Source organism: Mustela nigripes, chromosome 6, assembly GCF_022355385.1.
Source record: "Mustela nigripes isolate SB6536 chromosome 6, MUSNIG.SB6536, whole genome shotgun sequence".
Classification (NCBI taxonomy): Eukaryota; Metazoa; Chordata; class Mammalia; order Carnivora; family Mustelidae; genus Mustela; species Mustela nigripes.
Genome location: NC_081562.1, coordinates 81,709,991 through 81,733,344, shown reverse-complemented (window position 1 = coordinate 81,733,344; position 23,354 = coordinate 81,709,991). Strand labels below are relative to the sequence as shown.

Below are 23,354 nucleotides of genomic sequence, written 5' to 3'. Positions count from 1 at the left end.
ACTATTATTGTAAGTGAGATAATCATTAAAGACCATTTTGAAAATACATAAAATAAATTAAGTATAAAGAAATCACCCCAGATCTCACTGTTAACAGCGGGCTCTGTTAGGCCTGTAATGTATTGCATTCTAAGTCATTTGTCTTCTGCTTAGGTTTTACTTTTTACACTGTCATTCCTCCGTGGACATTTGACTTTGGCAGACAATATAGCATGGGTGGGTAATGACTTTGGAATCAGACTTTCAGGGCTCTAATGCTAGCTCTGTGACCTTAGACAAAATACTTAACCTCTCTTAACTTCAATTTCCTTATCTGTAAAATAGTAATAGTACTACTCATAAATGAAATATTTTAAAGTGCTTAGTGTGGGCCTGACGTACTGAAAATACCTTAAATTTATTAGTAGTGATTGTTTTATTAATTATATTGAATTCCTATTAAAGTTCTAGGAAATGGATTTGTATATTAAAGACAGGTTTGAATTTTCCAAAATATTTCAAATTTTCACATGGATCAGGAACTCAGAACACTTGGTCCCTCTCTTCTCACTTTCAGGCACATCCCCTTCCATTTGGGCTCTCATTAAATAGAGGATTCTTCCTCTGTGTTGCCTTTTTTTTTTTTTCCACTTAGCCTCCCGCTAGCATGGCTTTCCTGGGCCAGGAACTGTGCTACACCATCTGCCTCTGCAGTCACCCTCAGACATTCTACTTGTGACCACAGCACCCCCTCCCCATTTCCAGGCTCCTCCCTGGGGTACTCCCATGCCTGTCCTCCAATGTCACCAACAGCCTCGGAGAACCTCAGGGAGAAGTACACTTCCTTCCCTGTCCAGTGCAGATGTCATGGCCTTTCACTTGAAAACCCCTCTCTTTCCCACACCCTAAAATTCCCTTCCCCACTAGCTTTCTGTCACACTAGCTGGAAACCCCCCGAATCTGAGCTTCTTAACTACACAGATGGGTAACTACATTCAGCATCTTCGCTTGGGTTCTCCATGCTGCCCAGCTCTCCCTTCATCCCCAGCTAGTGCTCTGCTCTCTGTAGCAGTGATTTTAGATCTTTACTTCCTTCATCTAGGTATTTCCCTTTGGAGGAGTTAGTTGACTGGGAGGAGATGGAGGGGCAGAGAGAGTTAGTGGAGATAAGAGATGAAGAAAAAAGTGGAGGGGGGGCACAGGAAGAAAGGTTGGAGAAAGGGAAAGGGTAGAAGAAAGTAAAAGAGAGGCCAGTAACAGAGGGGAAGGACTGGAGAAAGATGGTTGGCCAGAAAATAGTACGTTTCCTACAGTTTGTCCAACTAGCTTGTACTGGGATTTTAAATTTCTTGTAAATATCCTCCCTCAACCAGATCATGTGTCTCTGAATTTTGGAGGGAGGGGCTGTAGATTGGTGGGAGATGATGGTAGATAAAAGCAAAACTAGTGGGCGCCTGGGTGGCTCAGTGGGTTAAGCCGCTGCCTTTGGCTCAGGTCATGATCCCAGGGTCCTAGGATCGAGTCCCGCATCGGGCTTTCTGCTCAGCAGGGAGCCTATTTCTCTCTCTCTCTCTGCCTGCCTCTCTGTCTACTTGTAATCTCTGTCTGTCAAATAAACAAATAAAATCTTAAAAAAAAAAAAAAAAAGCAAAACTAGTGAAAAAGATTACTTTTGCTCCAGTGCAGGGAGTTTTTATATGGATTATTCCAATCATGATGATGGTAAATGTTTTATACTTTTAACTGGGTTTAGAACAGGACGAATTATATAGTGTAGTGAGCCTCAGATCCCTTTTGGAAGAAAAGAAACGTGGCTGGGGTGGGGGGAGGGATGTGGCATTGAAAATAATTTTGTTTATTTCTTGGGAGAAAGAGCAAGCAAGCATGAGTCAGGAGTGGGGCAGATGGAGAGGAAGAAGCAAAGCAGGCTCTGTGCTGAGCAGGGGAGCCCGATGAGGGGCTCCATCCCAGGACCCCAGGATCATGACCCGAGCTGAGGGCAGACACCTCACTGACTGAGCCACCCATGAGCCCCTAATTTTAAAATATATATATTGGTGGAGTAACTAATGCCCTAATATACCGAGGAAGTCAGGATCCCACAGGAATGGTCCAGGAAGTCAGGATCCCACAGGAATGGTCTGCATCCCATAGGAATGATAATGATTCAGCTGTAAATGCTTCACTTCACTGCATTCTCCCCTGGACAGCCGTGGGGCTGTGTCATGGGTAGTCACACTGTGATGGTGGCATGGCACCCCAGCTGCAGACAGTGCGGCAGGCCACATGGCACTAGTTCAACAGCTGTGAGAAACGGGAACACTGAGATCTGTTTGCCACAGGGCCAGAGCTGGCAGCTTTAAATCCCTGCTACTCCAAGAGTGGTCCCTGGACCAGCAGCATCTGAAATACTTGGGGACTTTTGAGAAGTGCAGACTCTCAGGTCCCACCCCACATCTACTGAATTAGAATCTTCAGTTTAACAAGATCCTAAGGAGAGTCGTATATACCCTTAAAGTTTGAGGGCAGCTGCTTTAAACTTTGGACGGGGAGAGACGTGCAGGGAAGGTTGGGAAGGGTCCCCTTATTTTTTAAGAGGAATGGGTCCTGGAGGAGTTGAAAGCACTCACCTGCATGGCAGCCCGGAACACCCCCATGTAAACACCCCCATGGAAGCTATTTCTGGATCGGCGGTGGTGACTGCTGCTTCATCTTCGCCTCTTTCGAGGGCTCTGCTGCTGGGTGGGGAGCATGGTATACAATTTCTTGTTATTTAGCTAGGCTTTTAAAAGATGTGGTCGGGGATTGGTCTTTTTAAGGTATAATTTATATACAGTAAAATTCTTCATTTTAAAGGGTAGGATTTGATAAATTTACCCAAATGTAGTTGTGAAATCACATAGAATATGTCAATTGTTGGAACACTGGGGTGGTTCAGTGGGTTAAGTGTATGACTCTGGATCTCAGCTCGGGTCTTAATCTCACTGTTGTGAGTTCAAGCCCCACATAGAGCTCCACACTGGGCATGGAGCCTACTTAAAAAAAAGAAAGAAAGAACATTTCAATTGCCTTAAATATGTGGTTCTATTGTCACAGTTTTCCATTTGATTAACATATAGCACTTTAAGAAATGAGATTTATTATAATGTTATCCATATAATGTCTGGGTAAGTTATGGGAGAGCAAAGAATTACAGTCTTATCACTGTGAGTCTAAACAATAACAAGTAAATGTCTTTAAAATAGATGTTTAGAGGTTATTGTTTAAGGTAGGAGCCAAAATTTTCTTGCACCAAATACACTAAATATATCTAGGACCCCTGTCAGAAATATTTAAGAAATCACAGAGAGCAGGAGTATCGCCAGAGGACTAGAAATGGGCAGATTTCATCCCAGCTTTCCCAGATCTACTTGGTAAAAAGTAGATCTCAAGCAGTATTTAAGGATGAATTATTAAATAACTTTTATGTACAAATACCATAGAAAATATTGCTCCCTGGAGGTCAATAGGGTTTTCCTATATAGTTGTGCTAAACTACTTTATCTTTTGAGATAATAGTGAACTAGTTGGTCACAGGATTGTCTTAAGCAGAATGTATCTTGATTTTAGCAAGACATTTGGCATAATCCCATATGACTTACAAATGAGATACTAATATTCTGTAAGTTCATTCTTAGCTAAGAGTCTGCTCTGTGCTTTGTTTGGTATTGTATGTAAATAGGCAAATAAGATGGCCCATGACTCCGAATGATGTGTTACGCCCTGTCCTACAGTCTAGTTAGTAATGGAGGGACATAATAAAGCAATGAAATAAAAAGATTGCTTTGGCTGCTGGTTGGAGGATGGATCAGAGAGGGCAAGAAATGAGAGACAGAGAGCACTATAGTTGCCCAGAAATTAGAGGTGATGGTGCCTGGGATCAGAGTAGTGACAGTGGAGATGGGGGGGGGGGCGGGGTGGAGAGGCATTTGGATTTAGGAACTATTTTTGAGAGAGAAGTGAAAGGGCACTTGCCAATGATTAGATGTTAGGGATGAGAGAGTAGATAAAAGATCAAGGGTGACTTCCGGTTTTCTGGCTGGAGCAGTTGATGGGACAGTGGGCCATTTTCTAGATTGGGTTCTTGTTCTACTCCAAGTTAGAAGCAGTGACTTGGATGAAGGCAAATTCAAGATAGGAAGCTTGATGAGGTAGCTGATACATAAGTAAAAAAGGTCAACAATTTTAAAAGATATCACGAGACTGGAAAGACAAGATATAATGGAAAGTGTAGAATCCTTTCAAAAAAAGTATACACATGGGGCACCTGGGTGGCTCAGTGGGTTAAGCCTCTGCCTTCGGCTCAGGTCATGATCTCAGGGTCCTGGGATCGAGCCCCGCATTGGGCTCTCTGCTTGGCGGGAACCGGCTTCCCCCTCTCTGTCTGCCTGCCTCTCTGCCTACTTGTGATCTCTCTCTGTTTATTTATTTATAAATAAATAAAAATAAATAAAAATCTTAAAAAATAAATAAAAATCTTTTTTAAAAAGTATACACAGGATGGAACTAGGAAGAGTAACCTAATAGGCGTTTCTAACAGAAGCTCAATAAGAATCAAAAGTGTGGCTTGGCTGCCGTAAAAATGAACACCAAAATAGGTTGCCTACTAGGAAACATGATGTCCATCTCAAGTTAGTAATCTTAATATGCTTTGTGCTATTTGGACCCAAACTGATGTGACAGTATTGTGCTTTTCTTGGCACACAGCCATGACAAAGGATGGTTGAGGAACTGGACCATGACTGAGATGTAAAGAGCCTGAACGCCCCCATCACAGGATGACAGCTGGAAGAATTGGAGAAGTGTAGGTCAAAGGGCACAATCTGAAAAAGAGCACCATCAGATGGACTGTTTGGCAGAAGAGGGTTTTGATTTTACGTAGATTCAAGTAGGTCCAAAGGGTGAAATGGCAGCGGTAGTTTCAGCTCAGCCTAAGTTCCTGTACATGGTGCTTCACAGAAGCAGGATAGGATGGGTGGCGTATGGGTCCCCTGTGACACACTTTGCAGACCTGGATGCCTGTTTGTGTGGGATGGAGCAGAGAGGCTGCCTGTGTTAGGTGGAAAACTGGACAGGGCAGTGTCTAAAGACCCCTCCCTGGTCCTGGAGTCTCGAATTATTTCCTAACAGTCTCCTTCCCCGTAGGGGCCATAGACTCTCTGAGGATGTCCCCACACCACCTCTTGCCTAGTGTGGCTGACAGTGTGAGGGTTCTTGGAAGTCCCTGATCACACTCTTCACACTCCTGCCACTGCTTACCCAGTGCCTATGTCCACCTACAAGTTCTGGATCCCCTTCTCTTCAAGGCTGAACCTAAGTCTGAAATACCAACACCTTGACAGCTCAGTTCCTATCGCCAAGATTTAGTTGCCCCCAAACACCTTTTTCAGCAAGCGGCTTTTGCCGTAACCATATTAGAGCTTGTCGTCAGTGATCAGAAGTGTGAAGGCAAACATGACGTCTGGATGAGATGCAGAAAGGAATCGCTCGTTTTCCTCTTAGCACAGGAATATCGGTGTATATTTCTCTGCCAGCAAACCACAATTAAATGTACAAAGATCTCATCGGACAAATGGAGGTACAATCACACTCAAGACAAGAGAAATGTTCAAATAAGTCATTACATTCTCTCAAGTCATTCCTCCTGCTTTCATTCTGATGTTATATTTTGTGTCTTTGACACCCCCGGATCCCCTTAGTCTAGCATCATTATAGCCAATTAGACAACTTAGAGTTTCTTTCTAAGAATCTAAACAAGGAGGTGCACTTCTCTACATTTTAATTCCATTAATACTACTAGATTTCTTTTATAGCCCAAAGTGGTCTTAAAATTTTATGTACAGATTTTGCCTTTTATGACCTGCTAGAAAAAAGCATTTTGTTTTATATTAGTTTTTGGTTTTTGAAGGGAAGTTGTAGATTTTGGGAGGGATGGAGAAGACCATCTTCAGAGATGGGGCGGTTAAATGCAGAGGCTGTCAGAATGTCACTCCAGGTCCTTCTGTCTGGGGTGCAGTGTTATGTCTTTTAAACATGGAAGCAGGAGGGTTGTTTTCAACAGTGGGAGGATCTCACTCTGCTGTTGGTAAGTGTGGGGGAGAGCATAGATGCACCCCCTGCTAATCTCTTCCTTGACCAAGACTTTTCTCCTGGAAAGAGAAAAAGAGGTGACATGAAGAAATCCTTGACTTCTTGCCAAGGGCCACAGGCCAGCTTGAGCATCACCTCCAATGAGATTTGACCCAGTAGAGTATGTTGGGAGGCAACCGTATGTAAGACCCATGTGGTCCCAGGGGCTGCTAGCTGAGGGAAGGAATGTTTCCTTATAATGTTTCTTTGGCTAATAAGTAACCAGTTCTCCTAGCCTTTGGTTAATCATTAGGTAGACATTAGTAATTGTCTCTCCTGCCAGGCACGTAATTCCTGCAAGGTCATACTCTCTAGTCATTAGCCTGGGGCCTGGTGGCAGGATCCCCCTCCTTCCCACATCAGTCCCAGGGGAATAGACTCAACAGGGCATGTGGTCACTCGAGAACAGCAGCAACTTGCATCTCTCCTATCCCCTACTGGAAACCCATGCCAGGCTGCGTCACACCCAAGTCCTCTATGCTTTATCACATGCGCACATGGAAGTCACCCGTTTGTCTCATTGTCCCTAAAAATGTGAGTGAACTCTGAGCAGAATTTGAAGCTTGCTTCTTCAGAATAAATATTGTGTATCTCTTACAAGGTGAAAGAAAAATCATACCACAGTTGGGTCCTGTATCTTCCTCTCTGGCAGAACATACCAAATGGGGCTCCATTATGTATCTCAGAACTATGAGCTGGGTATGGGACTGCCTGCTTTCACTTTCTCCTGTCCCTCAGCCAGAAGAGGTAATAAGGGACTTACCTTCGGAATCACCCTCCCCCTCAAGGATCTTAGCTAAGTCAATATATGTCTGAATGTACTTCCTTATCATCACCTTTTCACCTAAATTCCCCTTTTTATTGGCTGGTCAGTTTGGTCTTCACCCAGAGTGTTAGGTTTTCTGTTCTTTCTCCCCATGTTTGTTTTACCTCTGCTGAGCTCTGTCCCTCTTTTATGTTTTATGACCAATCTCTGGCATTCTGTCTGCTCTGTAGTTGGCCATTCTGTTCTCCCCCATCGATCTCCTTATGGCCGCATTGCCTATAGGGAACTATAGGGGAAGCAAAACACCATAAGACACGAGACAGCCACAGAGTTGCCTTTCTGCCTGGGGTAAGGAAAGGCACATAAAGGGGTGCCATCTGAGCTGAGCCCAAGGACAGGGGTTCAGTGGGTGTGCGGGAGGGGTTTGGGGTTGGGAAGAGAGATCCCACACAGAGAGAATCCCATGATAAGCCAAGTGCCTCTCAATGGCCCTTGCCAGAAAAATCCCTGCCTTATTTACTCAAATGTGGAATCAACTGCACTTATATACTGTTCTAGGGATAGATCTCCTATATCAGGGAGTGAGTGGTTTCATTTGGGGGGACTGGAACTTTTTTCTTTTTTAGCGAATAGGCTTTATTTTCAATTACCAAGTCTGTTTTAACCAAATGATTTGGAAATAATCTATGTGATCTCCCATGTCATTTTAGCTGTGCTTTTTCTTGGGGTGGGTTTGATAATGAGCCAGATGTACCAAAACAAAAACATGAGTTCGTCGTTCAAAAATGTCTTCTCATTTTCCTAATCAAAATTTTCCCATCGGTTAGAAGAAATGCTTGGTCTTTAAGAGGAACTAGGTGCAAAAAAAGTGAATTATCTCAGTAGTCCAATGCATAGATTCAAAAATAGCCAGACTAATTAGATGAAAAGAATCATAGACATCATTTAGTTTGTGTCTATGTTATAGGTGAGGAATCTAGGGGTGGGAGAAATTGAGCAACTTGCTTAAAGTCACATGGTCATCGACCTAAGAGTCACTACAAGACTTCCCCTCAGCCCTTGCCTCCCCCCCCACCCCGCCACCCCATCTCACACCTCTTTCACACTTTCTCACTCAGATGTAACAGAAAGTGCATCATAGGCCATAAAAGCTTTCTTTCCTAATACTGTCTGAAAGTCATTTCAACTGAAATGACCTCAGAGAGCTATTTAGGCTTTGAATTAACATAGAGGATTTGCACTGTTAGGGTTACTCAGATTCTAATGAGCAGCTCTTTATTTGGTAGAATATTTTACTGAGGATTTTAAAAAGGGTGTGACTAATCATTTCCAAAATCTGGATGCTACCAACAGTGTTAACCAAATAAATAAGCCTTTGCCCTTCTAAAATGTAAGGTCTGAGTATGTTCTTTTATAGTTATTACAAGACTTGTTTTCTTTGCTTTAGGATACTTTTGACTTCCGTGACACTGCTATCTATATATTCAATAAACCTTCTTTTGATCTGTTCAAAGGAAACAGGTAAGCTGATAGTAGGTCTAATTTTGTTAAAGCCAGGATGAATGATTTGCATGGTGATACTGTGAACGAGTAATGCCCTCCCGGTTCAGCCACTGATTACTGAAGAGTACATTGACCTACAGTTCCTCAAAAACCTATAGTGGTGTTTACCCAGAGAAACAGACACGGCACCATGGACCATAAATTGTCTTGAACCCTGAGAGAATAGCACTGCCATTTAAAGCAAACCCCCAATCATACCTGGTTTTCTAGTTTGAAATGACTTCATTTGAAAAGCTTCAGTTTTTCCTTAGGTCTTTACAAATTCAGAACAAGGATCCCATGTTTTGATATTACAGCCTTCGAGATTTTAAAAGTAAACAGTGCTTTCATTTCCTTTTGTGTATATTCCAAGGAGAAAATGGTATGCCCGAGGCAATGTGGGAGCGAGGGTACTGGGGAAGGGCTCCAAGTTCTGGGCAGTGTAATACCTGAAGTGTTTATTTTCTATTCCTGGGACAAATGGATTCTGTTTGTAATACTTTGACTTTTGCTTTAGCTGAGAAACCACATTGGCCAACTATTACTATACAGAGAAGACTCCATTTAAGTGGGACATTTTGTAATAGATTGAGCATCTACCACTGTCTTGTTTAAACACCAGTCTTCTGAGAGATTGAACAAAGCTTTAATTATAGCCTGACCCACATTGCTTTCTGTGAAAGTTTTAGAAACGTGAGCCGAACTGTCATAACGATATATAAACGTGTTTTCTTAATGAATGGTTTAGCAGTTTAGTATTTATCGAAATGAGACAGTTGAACATGTTAGGATATTCTTGTAGCCAGATTTGTCTATGGGTCTCTTTTCTGAGTTATGTATCTGTGAACTAAATTTTACAAATGATGAACATTCTGGTGTTGACTATTGTATGTTTGTTATTGTGTTTAGGACACAAGAGGCATTCATGGAATGTTATTAAGATTAAGATAATTCCTTATTAGCCTCATCAGTTCACATAATTAATTCAAAAGGAAACTATCATCCCCACAATAAGGATTTTTATTTTTAAATCAAATCTTTACTTTAATGATATGTACCAGACCTGAGAAAGGAGATCAGAGTAGGAATTCCCCACCCCCGGTTGAAAACTCTTCGAGATAGTTAAAAATAAGCCTTATGACCTAATAATTGAACTGTAATGCTTTTGTAGCCAACCTGAAAAAGGAGAAGTGGTGGTCATGTCTGACATTTTAAAATGTCACGATGTTGTAGCATCTTAACCCTTGCAAAGCCCAAAAGGCTATGTATGTGATTTTGAGAAAGGCAGAATAACTTGGGGAATAGTCCCTCGAATGAGGATATCTTGGCTTTCTTTAACTTTTAGATCCCTGTCATTTCTTGTGTTCTCAACTATGATTTTTAAATAGGCTGCATGGTTTATGAAAAGCTGGGAGAACAGGTCTTTGGCACCACAGGGAAGCTCGTAATCTTTGGAGCCACCTCTCTACAGAACACTGGAGGTAAAAGGAACACGCTTTTTCTATACATAACTTTAAAGTATGTGAATATTATTATCTTTTCTAATTCTGGTGGTTGGGTGGCCCGATGAATTTTAACAAAATGGAAGCAGTATCGTTCTCATTGCTAAAATGGCACATGGAAAGTAAGGCAGAGAGAGCAGTCACTTATTTAAAACCCAAGTATACTGAGTAGCTAAAACTGTCTTTGTGTCTTATTGAAGGTCAGTCTAAGAACAGGCTGGTAGCCTTTTATATAGCTTGCAACATGAGCCTTGGTATCTCCTTTCTAAAAATGTTCTCATTTTCCTCTAGCAATGCTGAGCTACCTCTTCATAGTCAAAAATGAGCTGCCCTCCGCCATAAAGTTTCTTATGGGAGAGGAAGAGGCATTTTCGTAAGTGATAGACCATTTTTTTGTAAGATAACAAAAATATTCTTAATTTGAATGTGGACTAACCAAAGTTTTTGTTTTATGAAAACTACAGGAACCTGAGTTTTCTCTGGGTTGTTATTTTTTTTCTTTGTTGTTCCAACACATTTCTCTGGGGTTTTTATATAAATGAAAGAAGCAGGGAAAGCCATTTGACGATGAGCATTTAAAAGGTAGATTTATCTGTCAAGCTGCAAACAGTAGATGCTGCATCTCCCGGAGAGCCTGAAATCTATATCCAGTTTCTACGGAACAGAACAGATACAGAGTATTTTTAGCACAGACATATATTTAACACAGAAGTGGAACATGCAAACACATTAAGACCCTAGTCTCTTTCTTAAAGAAGGGAGCGGAGCAACATTAACATGAGCCAACTTGAATAAAAATCTAGCTAAGCTTGGAAAATGTTGGAGCTACACCTGACATATCCATTGTTTTAACTCCCTCTTGTTTAATAGTTCTTGCCAGTCTTTGTTTCTCTGTTTTCTTTCAAGGCAGAATCATAGGAGCCAGAATTCCTCATGTTCTGTCATCAGGACTCAAGGTCAAATACAAGAGGTTAGGGAGAAAGCAATGCCTACCTGTGCTGACTTGTTTTTCAATGGTATTAGCCAAGCAAAACAAAATGGAACTTCTCCTTAAATAATTGATAAGACATGTTGTAATCTGACAGAATGCAGTGTGTGCATTCAGCTTTGAAACCACGTAAATTATTCAGAGGACTGCCCCATTTAGCTGGTGGGGGAGGGAAAAAATCCCCCTTCTTCCATCACTGGGGAGAGAGACGATGGTAAATGGGAAGTGGTTGGATTAAGGTGTTTGGATAAGCCTGAAAAATGATAGAAATTAATGGTAAAAATTAATAATAATAAAAATTCATTGAAATGTATTGTGAAGTTTTAAATTTGAGAAAAAAATTTCACTTTCTATGAAAATATGACCCAACTTAAATGCCTTTTTCAGAGCCTGGTATGTGGATGGCCGCGTGCTAGTGGTCGTTGTTACCTTTGGCATAATCCTCCCTCTGTGTCTTTTGAAGAACTTAGGTAAGGAAAGAGCTTGCTTTTATCATAGTCTCTACAGTGCCCAGATGAGTCAGAAACCTAATGAAAATGAATAACTTTGCCCCCTCTACTTTTACTTGTAAGGTAAAGATTATGTGAATGATAAATTACAAGTATTAATCAGGCTTGACTTTAATATGGGCTAAAAACAGTGGTCGGTATGTGACCTCGTAAGCAGTCCTTCCATTGAGCTGTGGAAGGGGGAGGGGAGGCTCTGGGGCCAGCAACAGACTCAGTGCCGTATCGAAGAGCACAACTTACAGGCTACTCTGAGAAAAGTACAGAATATGAATTCTCCTTACACAAGGTTTTCAATGTCCTGATTATTTAGATCAGTAGATTTTCAAATCTAATATCAAGACAGAAAGTTGCTTGTATTTATCCCCTAAAGTAGAATGAATCATTCGTATATTATCGGAGTCTAACCCATCTCAATTATTTGCTTCATTGAAGGAAAAGATTGAAGTGAAAGGTCAAAGGTTGCCATAATTTAGGTCCTAGCCACTTGGTTTTGATATTTTCGTGTGTGTATGTTTATATTTGGAGACAAATGTGCCTGATGTTGTGGGAATAGCATATATTGAATCATGTGGCCAGATTGGTATCCAGTCCAAAATGCATCACCTTTAATTCTGGGCAAATTCAAGGAAGACATTTAGATTAAAGTTCTTCCTGCAAATGACTGTTAACCGTAGTGTTTTGTTTTGTATGAATATCAACCCTCTGTAGCTGTTATGTAAGATCTAGAAGTAGATCTTAAAAACGACTTAATTTTATGGTTCCTGGATCTGTGTTTTGGCTTCTCTGTGTATACACACATAGCTATTTTGAGTTTAAGGAGGGAAGCGCTCTTTTTCTCTGGGAACAACGCAACCTCCCAGAGACCACTTAACTCTGCCTCTGTGGAAATTACAATGGATGGGGACTCCAAGGGGAGCAAGTGAAGATCCCCAGACGCTCAATTTATTCCTAGAAATCACTTCATCTCCTCTATGAGGGCCCCTCATCTAGGAAGAGAAGTACTGTAGCTGATATTCAGTATGTATGCAATAGGTACTTAATAAAGAATATCGAGATCAAGGAGTAATGGATTTGGCTGTAAGGCTCCATCAGAGTATAGCAACAGAGAGCTACGGCCGGATTTGGGAGGCTCTTTTTCCCTATCTGGGAGTCTGCATTGTCTAGTGTATCAGAGAAAACTAGAATCAAAGTGATAATATGGTACTTTTATTTAAAGTCGCCTTTTTTTTTTTTTTTTGGCCAAATAAAGAAGCACTCTCAAATAATAAATCTTCTATTCACATAGGCATATTTGTATATTATTGGACCTATGCTGGAAATAATGCATTGCAAGAAACAAGGTGATACATGAAATAATAATAATTTTTTTCAACTTTTCTTTTAGGGTATCTTGGCTATACTAGTGGATTTTCTTTGAGCTGTATGGTTTTTTTCCTAATAGTGGTAAGTGCTGATGAAATGATTGGCTTGGTTTTGCCACAGAACTATGATATACAGCAGATATTTATTATTTGGCTTTATTTGATAAAGTCTAATTGTTTCTCCTATATTTCTTAATACCAGGTAATCTACAAGAAATTTCAAATTCCCTGCACCGTTCCAGAGCTAAATTCAACAATAAGTGCTAATTTAACAAACTCTGACATGTGTACACCAAAATATGTTACCTTCAATTCAAAGGTAAGTTTCCTCATCTTTTCAATATAAAAAAGAGCATTTTGTTAAGGGTATTATAGTTCTCCTATTTGTTGTCATTAAACTGCTTTGAAAGAATTCATTCTCAACAGAACACCAAACCACTGCTTCCCAAATCCCATAATTCAGAGACCTTTAAATAGGCAAATACTAGATTTCATGCTTCCTCCTATGCAGTTTACATATAGGACAACCTTTAGCATTGTCTGTGAAAATCTCTGTGTGGATCATTGTCTCAGCTCCTCTCTTCCTTGTGGATCTTTAAAAACAGATTAATACCTCCTTCGCCCACTCCCTGCTCCTCCCTGGTGGTGATAGAAAGGCATCCCTCCGGTTTCCCCAGCTCGCACAGTGGAAATACAGATGCTGAAATACAGACACACAAACTGACACTTCAAACTTTCACACAGTTGGAGTGCTGTTATTAGCATGGGGAACAGTGGACTACAGAACCGGTCAGGCTTGGACTTAAATTGTTTGGCAAGCTACCAGATCCCCAACTGAAAAACAAGGATACTGTTCTATATCTCACAGCGTTTTTTTAGAATGGGCCTGGTCCAGTGCTTTCACAGAATTAGAGCATGAGAAATGTTACTTTCTTCCTCCTTCCTTCCTTCCTTTCTTTCTTTCTTTTCTTTTCTTTTTTTCTTTTCTTTTTTTTTTTTTTTTTTTTGCATCAGAAGTTGTACTGAGTTTGAGAGTTTTAAAAAGTCTTATCTAAGAAAACTAAAGAGATCAGATGCAATTGGGCCCGTTCAGGGTGGTATGGCCATAGTATGCTAAGCGAAATAAGTCAATCAGAGAAAGACAATTAAATGTGATCTCTCTGATGAGGAATTTGAGAGTCAGGGCACAGGGTCATGGGGGGAAGGGAGGGGAAAATGAAACAACATGGGACGGGGAAGAGAGATAAACCATAAGAGTCTCGTAATCTCAGGAAGCAAACTCAGGGTTGCTGGAGGAGTGGGGGGGGTGGGAGGGATAGGTTGGCAGCGTTAGAGACATTGGGGAGGGTTTGTGCTATGGTGAGTGCTGTGAATTGTGTAAGACTGATGATTCACAGACCTGTACCCCTGGGGTAAATAATACATTATATGTTAATAAAAAAATACATAAAATAAAGTTACATGTTGAGAAGCCAGTAAAAATGTTATGACCAGAAAAAAAAGGAAAGAAAGAAAGAAAGAAAGAAAACTAAAGAGAGCTCTCTTGCATGCAGGCACAATTCTAAGAACACAGCCAACGTAGTGACTGGGGAAGTAGTTGTCTTTTTAGATGCCAACTTTTAAGTCTGGATTGACGGGCCCTGTAGAGCAAAGAGCAGTGGAACAGAGATGGAAGAAGCCCGGGGCATGTCACCTAACCTGTTGAAGGGAGTCAGGAGAGCGTCAGTGGTCTGTCTACCGATCAGGGTTGTTGTTGGGAGTTCGTAAATTAATGCAGGGAACGTGCAGGGTGACGGTGCCCTGTAACTATGGGATGATGCTTTGCCCGAAGCAGTAAAATAGGATGTAGGTGAGGGGAACCTAAGAGCCCTGTGTGCCAAGTGCCTCACGTCTCAAGCTAGATAAGCCCTCTTAGAAAAGCTGCTTCTATTTTCGACACCAAAGCCCTCCTAATAATCGAGTAATCCAGGGATTCTGAAGAGCTGTCAGAGAAGACGACAGCACAGAAATATTGGAGCGGAATAATTTTTAGAGTAATAAATGCTTCTTCGTAATGTTTATTTTTCTCTTCCAAACAGACCGTGTATGCTTTACCGACTATTGCGTTTGCTTTTGTCTGCCACCCATCAGTCCTGCCAATTTACAGTGAGCTTAAAGAGTAAGAGATTTGTTGTTTACCTTAGTCATTTTACCTTTTTTTACCTTAATCATTTTTTACATCCCCTCATTAATAGGCAAGTACTGTATTGAAATAAATAGATTTGTATAATGATCTGGCAGATGGATTCATCAGCCAGCCTCAACATTTACTTTCTGCCATTCTGGAGCAAGTACTATATTAATGGAAAAAGAGAATAAGAAAAATCAGAAAATTGCATTATGTTTTGGCCATAAATACATAAAGTGGCGACCTATGTGGACTTTTTTGTTAAATCAGTTTTTCACATACTATATTACTTAGGAGAGTTCAAGTCTTTGTGTTGCTTTATGTGACTTATGCTTCCTTGCCAAGTGTTATAATCATAATCAGATTCATGTATAAACTGCAAAATGCGTTGTGCCTGATTTGCCTTGTATTGGTTTAGAGGGAAAAGGCTGCGAAATCAGGCAGAAAGAAATTAATGTTAAGGCCAAAAACTGGACAAGAGAATATAAGTGTTGTTCATTTTAAACTATTAAGATGATTCTGTGGATTTGTTTTTGATTGCTGTTTTAGAGAAAACTAAAGTCCTGCTTATAAATTTCCTCCTGAGTTCTCTTTTTAGCTAACTGTTAGCAGACTTTACCGATAAAAATAGTCTTCATGGCCTAGTCTTAAGCTCAGAAAAGATATACAGTATTTCCCATTTTGAAAAATAAAATATCATTTAGCATTGATTCACTCATGACTTGTCCTCTTTCATATTTAATTGATATATGGGTAAGTTTTGAATATCTTTATCTATCTATGTGTACAGCAATCCTACTTTATGATCCTATACTTAGGACATTTAAACATGTCTTTGACATCTTTTAAATTTAATAGTCCAGCTTTTAGTTTGTAATTTTCTGATGTGTGTGCATCTCAGTTTTTCCTGTTATGACACAAACAAATGTTATGACTATCATGGTCTGTTATTGAGTACAAGTCTCATAGAGAAATTATTTCGGCCATTAAAGAAACTTAAATGGCCACCCAAACTCCCCGAGTAAGCTTGACCTAAGAGATAGAGCCCTTCATCATCACAGCTGTGATCACTTGGGATTTATTGTTCTGGAAACATAGACTTCCAAGTGCATCCCCGAGGCTACTCAGTGGGAAAAAAGGAAACTAAATAACAGCTTTAGCAATAGAACACCTGAGATCAAGTTTCAGATTTGCCCGTGATCTCTGGGCTGGGAGAATAGTATTTGAATTTATTCTGCTCTTTTCCCTGTACGTGCGGAGTATGGAGATAATATCAAAAACAAATATTAAAAAAATATTTTCCTCCCTTCAGATGAGAACCTGATATTCTTTGAAAAGAATGGGGAAGGGCATTTAAGGGATTGGGAGTTCCATGAATCACTCTCTCACATTACCCGTTTGGCATAAAAGAAGCTATTTTAAACTGGTGTAATTGCTAGGGGCAGGGGAGGTGGATGGCGGGTAAGCTCCGCTGCTCAGATCTTCCCTAGCCTGACAGAACGTTGTTAGTATTCTTCAGTGTTAACACCAGTACTTAAATTCAGTAACATGGTTTTTAATTTTTAAAATTCCCTTATCTTTGTTCTTAGTCGATCACAGAAAAAAATGCAGATGGTGTCCAATATCTCCTTTTTCGCCATGTTTGTTATGTACTTCTTGACTGCCATTTTTGGCTACTTGACATTCTACGGTAAGTGACTTCTGTTCGCACACAAATATATGTATTTGTAGCTAAGTTAGTGAAAAATCTGTAGCCGAAGAACTTTTCATATTTTTTAAGAGATTTATGTATTTATTTTAGAGAGAGTGAGAGAGCACGGGGCAGGGGGGAGGGCAAGGAGGAGAGAGAATCCTGAAGCAGACTCCCTGCGCAGCCCAGAGCCCAGCACACTCAGCTCAGTCCCAGAGATCATGGCCGGAACCAAAATCAAGAGTCGGCTGCTTACCCCACTGAACCACCCAGGTGCCCCAATACCCAAATAACTTTTAACACGATAGCCCCCAAAAGCAACGAATCTACCCATTGATTTTGCTGGTCTTTTCTTCTACATAAAGCAAATGGTGATGATTCCTTTACCTATTTGAGTAGACTGCACAATAGAGTAATTACTGAAACGAGATACTGTAATTTTTTCTTCCTAATACTGTCCTTAAAAGAAACTGCATTGGGGTGCCTGGGTGGCTCAGTGGGTTAAGCCTCTGCCTTTGGCTCAGGTCATGATCTCAAGGTCCTATGATCAGGCCTGCATCGGGCTCTCTGCTCAGCAGGGAGCCTGCTTCCCCCTCTCTCTCTGCCTGCCTCTCTGCCTTGTGATCTCTCTCTCTCTGTGTTAAATAAATAAAATCTTAAAAAAAAAAAAGAAAGAAAGAAAGAAAGAAACTGTGTTTTTTAAGCATGCCACCTTTACTGAGCAAAGTTGAAAACTATACCAGAGAAGGCTCTCCTAATTGCTGGTGCAAATTGGGTCAGATTCCATTAATAGAGAAGAGAGACAGAGACAGATGTTGAAAGTGGGAAAGAGCAGAGTGCTACACTCATGACACTTGTGTTAATTAAAAATAAAACGCCTGATTGTTCACTGGAAGTTGGAGTCCTGCAAAGATTTGAAGGAATGGCAGGGAGGGTTCAAAGGAATGAAATCTGAAAAAGGGTTTCATTTGTAACTTCTTGGCCCTGTAGGAATAGTTTTCTTTCTTTTATCAGGTCTTCCCCCTCTGCTATTCAGATGATCCTCAAGCTGTATTGAACATCTTTCATTATCATTACAATCTGGGACCTGATTTAAATTTAAATACCTGTATATCACATTGTTCTCTATTAAATAATATTTCTTTGGGACATTTTTTCCCCCCATAAACACAAATGTCTCAAAATTTAAGGGCGCCTGGTGGCTCAGTGGGTTAAAGCCTCTGCTTCGGCTCAGGTCATGATCCCAGGGTCCTGGAATTGAGCCCCACTGCTCAGCGGGGAGTCTGCTTCGTCCCATTTCTGCCTACTTGTAATCTCTGTCTGTCAAATAAATAAATAATATCTTTTGGGGAAAAAAAAAATTTAAACACGTTTCCAGATGATTAATTCAGCCTGGAGGGAATAGCTACCCCGATTACAGAGTTGTATTGTCACCATTTTCACAAGTAACGGCAAACAGCATTGTCTGATGAATCCATAAATGCCATGTTGAATTTTTGCATAAAAATAGTGTTTCTAGGTTGCCTGCAGAATTGCAGCACTGGGGGTAGGTAAAGAGAGGGGAGGGAGAGCTACATGTTCCTTCAACAGTCTCACTGTTACCTTGTTCCAGCCATGAGTTTTCTTTGCAAATCCATATTTTTTCTTCCCATAAAATAAAATACCACACCCTTTTGTAGTCTTCGGTCAAAGAAAAAGGCTCAGGTATTTTTGGATCATTATAGATTTTGACTCAAGAAAATTCGAACTAATGAGATTTTTATTATAACCTAGGCTCCCTTTTCCAAAACTGAGCCCAATGTATGGCACAGAATAGAATTGGACTTCCACCCCCAGAACCTTGAGACCGGTGCAGTGAGAAGACCGTAGAGGAGACATGGCAGGAGGGGAGGGAGGTCTTGTCAAAGCAGTGAGCATTCGCAGGGACTTCCCTTCTAGCTTTGGTTGTCTTTGTACCTCTGTTGGCTGGCCCCTGGAAGCTGAGTGATAAGAGGAGGGTCTGGAAGGCTCTGTGGGGCCTGCCGTCCACCCAACAAGGCTGAGGCAGTGTAGTGTCCTTTGACGAGCGGCAGCAAGTGGGGAAAGTCTAGATTAAGAAGGGTTCTGTGCTTCGACTGGATGTTCTTTTTAGCCCCAATTTACGCCTCGGCTGAATTTGGTATAAATCGAGCACCCCCATACTGGGTAGCGGCTTGTAGCGATGACTTTACAGTCATTATTCCTCGTAAGGTGACCTACGGACGCGTGGCGCCTGTCTCCCACAGGGCATTTTTCTTCTCGACTTCACAAACTGTTTCAGTAGTTACTGCGACACCCAGGACATTCCTTTCCTTGCCTTTTAGGGTGCACGTTCTTTGTTGTTCAGATCAGCTGTCATTCAGCAACGTGCCTTGTTTCTCTCTCAACACTCTCTTTTGCTCGCTTCAGAAAACGTGCAGTCAGACCTCCTTCACAAGTACCAGAGTAAAGATGACATTCTCATCCTGACCGTGCGGCTGGCTGTGATTGTTGCTGTCATCCTCACGGTGCCCGTGTTGTTCTTCACGGTGAGTAACAGACCACGGGGCCCTGTAAGAAAAGCCGAGGTCTCGCCCGTCGCTCCCTGTTTGGAGCCTGCCCCACAGACAGCCTGCGGGAGGGAACTTCCCAGGGTCGCTGGAATGGTACCAAGGAGGCGCCTCAAGACTTTGGGGTCAGTGAGATAGGGCAGGCTCTGCTGGGATGAACCTTAATTCTCATGAGTCTGTTCCTTCTTCAAAATCTAGACAGAGTGTTTGGATCTTGCTCGCGCGTGATGAGAGCACAGAAACGGACGGGAAGAGCACACACTTAGTCAGATAAAGACGGAAATTATCCCCCACCAGAGCTAACTACCTATTTGTAAATAAACATACTTTCCTTAAGCCAAGCCCCTACCTGTAATCCTGCACAAGGACTTACAAAACATTTCCCAGATTCCTGTGCACCGGGACATGTGTTTCTGCTGAGGACGCGACGGTTGGTGTGCCAGGGGCCCTCACAGAGTCTTTGTCTTCTTTTCCTGTAGGTTCGTTCGTCTTTATTTGAACTGGCTAAGAAAACGAAGTTTAATTTGTGCCGTCATATCGTGGTTACCTTCATACTCTTGGTTATTATCAACTTGTTGGTGATCTTCATACCCTCCATGAAGGATATTTTTGGGGTCGTAGGTATGGCTTTATGAACCTTATACTTCTCATTCTCCGATAGCTGTTCAGAAAGCTAAAATTCCGCTGTAACAACTTCATTTTTTTTTTCTTATTTTACAGGAGTCACATCTGCTAATATGCTTATTTTCATTCTTCCTTCATCTCTTTATTTAAAAATCACAAGCCAGGATGGAGATAAAGGAACTCAAAGAATTTGGGTATGTCTCAGGCCAGCCTCTCTTTTTCTGATTAGTTTTTCATTTAAATTTACCAAATAAATAGTCCATCTCCCCCACCTAATCCTATTTTTAGCAGCCTCAAAAGGGGAGCAGCAGGCCTGATGTTCTCCCCTTTGGGAGATTGAAAATACCGTATCCGACTCTGATCTGTTCTCTGAAGATGTCTTACTCTTATTGTGCCTTAACTTGGGCTCTGAGCTAGGGCAGGGCCAGCTGGGAAACTAGACGTCTGTCATCCTGTGTCTCTGTGGGGCGATGCCTTGTCTTTAGCAAGCTAGGAAAGGGAGAGCAACTCGAAGACTTGATGCAGCCCGCTACTTCTGTACGTTCCCGGTCCTGTAACTCCTTCCGACAGCCCAGGGCACGTGGGATCCCTTCCTGAGAATGGCGGCGTTTGCTTAAAGAGACCTCTTCTAATTTGGCAGAAATACTTTGGAACAACAGACCTGGATTCAGAAACTACCTTTCTATGCGGGGATTCTTGTTCCCAGGTCTGGTGAAGTTCAAAGGCATCTTGAAGGTGCCGCACTTGGAGACAGTGAGGGAAGCAGGGGTGAAGGGGCGGCTGCCTGAGCACCTCCTAGAGCACCATTTTGTTTGGCCTCAGAGAAGGCTTCTCAGCTGCCCTTCCAGATAGTGTCAGTGCTCCAGTGCACACATGACCCGAATCAGCAGACCCGGGTGAGAGATGCAGGCAGGAAGAGTCATCCTTGTGCTTATAGGAGAAGCAGCACTGATCTGGTACAGCATCTGCCTCCCCAGCAGGATTCTCCCTGAAACCATAAGCTCCACGTCCTTCTAAACCATACCAGGAGGGGCTTCATAAGCACAGAGAGAGAGAGGTCACTCTGGCATAGCAGTAAAATACAACGCACATTAAATCTGAAAGTGCCGGAGGCCTGTGGCCCATGAGTTCTGTGGGCCTCCCCAGCCCTGCTCTCACCTTAGAACTGGTGGTAGGATCTAGCAGAAAGCATTAGACAAAGGCTCCTGTCCATGTGGGTCCCCCAGGGAGTTAAGCCAGACCTCCGATGAAAAGCCTGTGGACAACCTCACCAGTTGCCTCTCCTTCCCTTAGCTCTATTCTCCAGGTTCAAGTTCAGCCCCCTTGGCTCTAAGTTCCTTCATGCTTCTCCCTGCAAAGCTCTGGTTGGATACTTTCAAGGCCAAGCAATTTCTAATCTCATGCTCTCCCTGTCTGGTTTTAGTAACCTGTCCCCCTTTTGGCCTTCCTCAACCCTTACAATAACTTAGTTCTGGACGCCCATTTTCTATTTCACTTGATCAAATTGTCTTTGTTATATTTCTTTCCCCCCACTTTTTCAAATAGAAATGTTTGCCTGCCAGTGGTAACTTCAGTGGGTTGGTAAAAAGTAACAAAATGGCCTGCATATTTTCAAAGTCCTTTCTCTCTCTCTTTTTTAATTGTAATCTTAGTTTGAAAGAAACTATAGGATACTCAGGGAGTAGAATGGATTTGTTCTGAGGTGACGATGAAGTCAAACAAAAGGATATGGGAGATGGCCCTGCATAGCTAGTTTTTGTTTGCCCCTCCTTGGAGAATCAGAGCCGTACAATCTTGGAATGATTCTCAGAGTTTGCCAATGGTTGTAACAGACTCCAGATACAAGGGGACACAGAAAGAGAAGGAAAAGCATTTCTGTTTGTTTCCCAGGTGTATGTGGGAGATGTTGGCTTCCTTGAAAATAACGCATGCTTTTATGTTGCTCCAGGCTGCCCTTTTCTTGGTCCTGGGGGTGTTGTTCTCCCTGGTCAGCATTCCCTTGGTCATCTACGACTGGGCCTGCTCATCAAGTAGTGACGAAGGCCACTGAGACCAGCTGAGGACAGGAAACATTCCAGCCCGTGGCTCGGTCACGTCACCACACATCAGCAATCTATCATCACTTCTTTTGCAAGTTTACAGAAGCAAAACAGGAATTCACAGGATACTTAAAATGGAATAACACTTCGGTAGCAAAACAGAAACCTGTTTCTATAATAGTTCCTGTCCCTCTAAGAGTTGGGATCAGTTTAAGGATTGTGGATTTTTTTAAGTTTCATGCAATTGTATTTCTCAGTACCCTTCACAATCAGTTATTTTTCACTCTCCTAACTATTATTTTTTTTGTGTGTGTGGTTTCACGGCCCTTTAGAACTTCGGAAACATAATCATCGATCATGTTTATTTATTATGCGTCCAGGTTCTGAAATCATTTTCTTGCTGGTGTTCCACTCACACCATCAGTATCTTTTTAGAAGAGAAAAGAATCTTGAATTGTATATAGTTATTTTCCTTTACAGAAAAAAAAAAACGGTTTCATAAATATTTTGCCTACTTTGGTTACCATAGCACACAGGGGATCATCATAAGAGAGTGACAGGGTGTGTGCCATTGCTGGGTCAGAACATGCCCAAGATTTGAGGGGAGCCCTGATCTCCTGGCAGCCAGGCTCTGGCGGTCCAGTGGCCTCACTAGTACCACACCCTGCATCCTGGGGAGACCTTCTCCGATGAGTGTTCTTAGCTGGAAAGGGGGTGAGAATGATTTCTTACCTTGGTAAACATCTCAAACGACACATTTGGGTTATCTAGCAAATGAAGTTTTGTTTCCCTCTTGGCCAGTCATGTCGAAGTTACTCTAATCTGAGTCACCTTCCACGGAGGGAGACCCGCACCACCTTGGTAATAAACTGAGAACCACGAGTATTGCAAAAAGAGCATCCAAAATGCCTAAGCAAATATTCCTCTGATGCAAAGAGCCTTCAACCCTACACCTGGATTGTTGAAGGAAGAAAAAAACACTTTCTTAAATTATAAACCCAGCAGCTTTTACTCATGTCCACCAGCTTTTTGCACAGGGAATAATGTGTATCCAACCAAGGGTGATCTAGGATAAGTAATTCCTGTTTTATATTGGGTACTTTAGGGGGTCTTTAAAAGACTTGTTTTATATCTATAAATTTAGGTTATTACAAATACAAGATTTTTGTACCTTAAATAAGCCTCATTCCTATTTCTTCTCCATCAATAATCCACTCGGAGTCTTGAAAAAAGAAAGATAGAAAGCAAGCAAGCAAGTGAGCAAGCCCTTAGAGATAGCCTTTGAGAAGAACTTGTGACAGAATCAGTGTACCTTCCTTCCCTCAGACAGGGGCTTTGGTGCCTGTGTTGTGTCCTCTTCTCATCCCTAACCAAGGGGTGGGCCATTACCGCCCACCCGGCATGACCCACACAGGAGGACAGAGCTGCCTCACACCCCTCCTCCAGCTCCAC

The 23,354-nt window shown here is 41.8% G+C and overlaps 1 protein-coding gene across 2 annotated transcripts in view; it reads left to right on the top strand.

The window, feature by feature from the left end:
- Positions 1 to 22,423, top strand: part of SLC38A1 (solute carrier family 38 member 1) — a 62,902-nt gene extending 40,479 nt beyond the window's left edge. For both annotated transcript variants that reach the window (XM_059402962.1, XM_059402963.1), the window contains 12 exons: positions 8,361 to 8,434; positions 9,844 to 9,936; positions 10,249 to 10,330; positions 11,333 to 11,415; positions 12,839 to 12,897; positions 13,018 to 13,134; positions 14,894 to 14,973; positions 16,572 to 16,672; positions 19,100 to 19,218; positions 19,719 to 19,860; positions 19,960 to 20,057; positions 21,812 to 22,423. In XM_059402962.1, the coding sequence (XP_059258945.1) occupies positions 8,361 to 8,434; positions 9,844 to 9,936; positions 10,249 to 10,330; positions 11,333 to 11,415; positions 12,839 to 12,897; positions 13,018 to 13,134; positions 14,894 to 14,973; positions 16,572 to 16,672; positions 19,100 to 19,218; positions 19,719 to 19,860; positions 19,960 to 20,057; positions 21,812 to 21,913 (1,150 nt within the window). In that variant the 3' untranslated portion in view covers positions 21,914 to 22,423. The remainder of the gene's footprint in view (positions 1 to 8,360; positions 8,435 to 9,843; positions 9,937 to 10,248; positions 10,331 to 11,332; positions 11,416 to 12,838; positions 12,898 to 13,017; positions 13,135 to 14,893; positions 14,974 to 16,571; positions 16,673 to 19,099; positions 19,219 to 19,718; positions 19,861 to 19,959; positions 20,058 to 21,811) is intronic.
- The last annotated feature ends 931 nt before the right edge of the window (positions 22,424 to 23,354 follow it).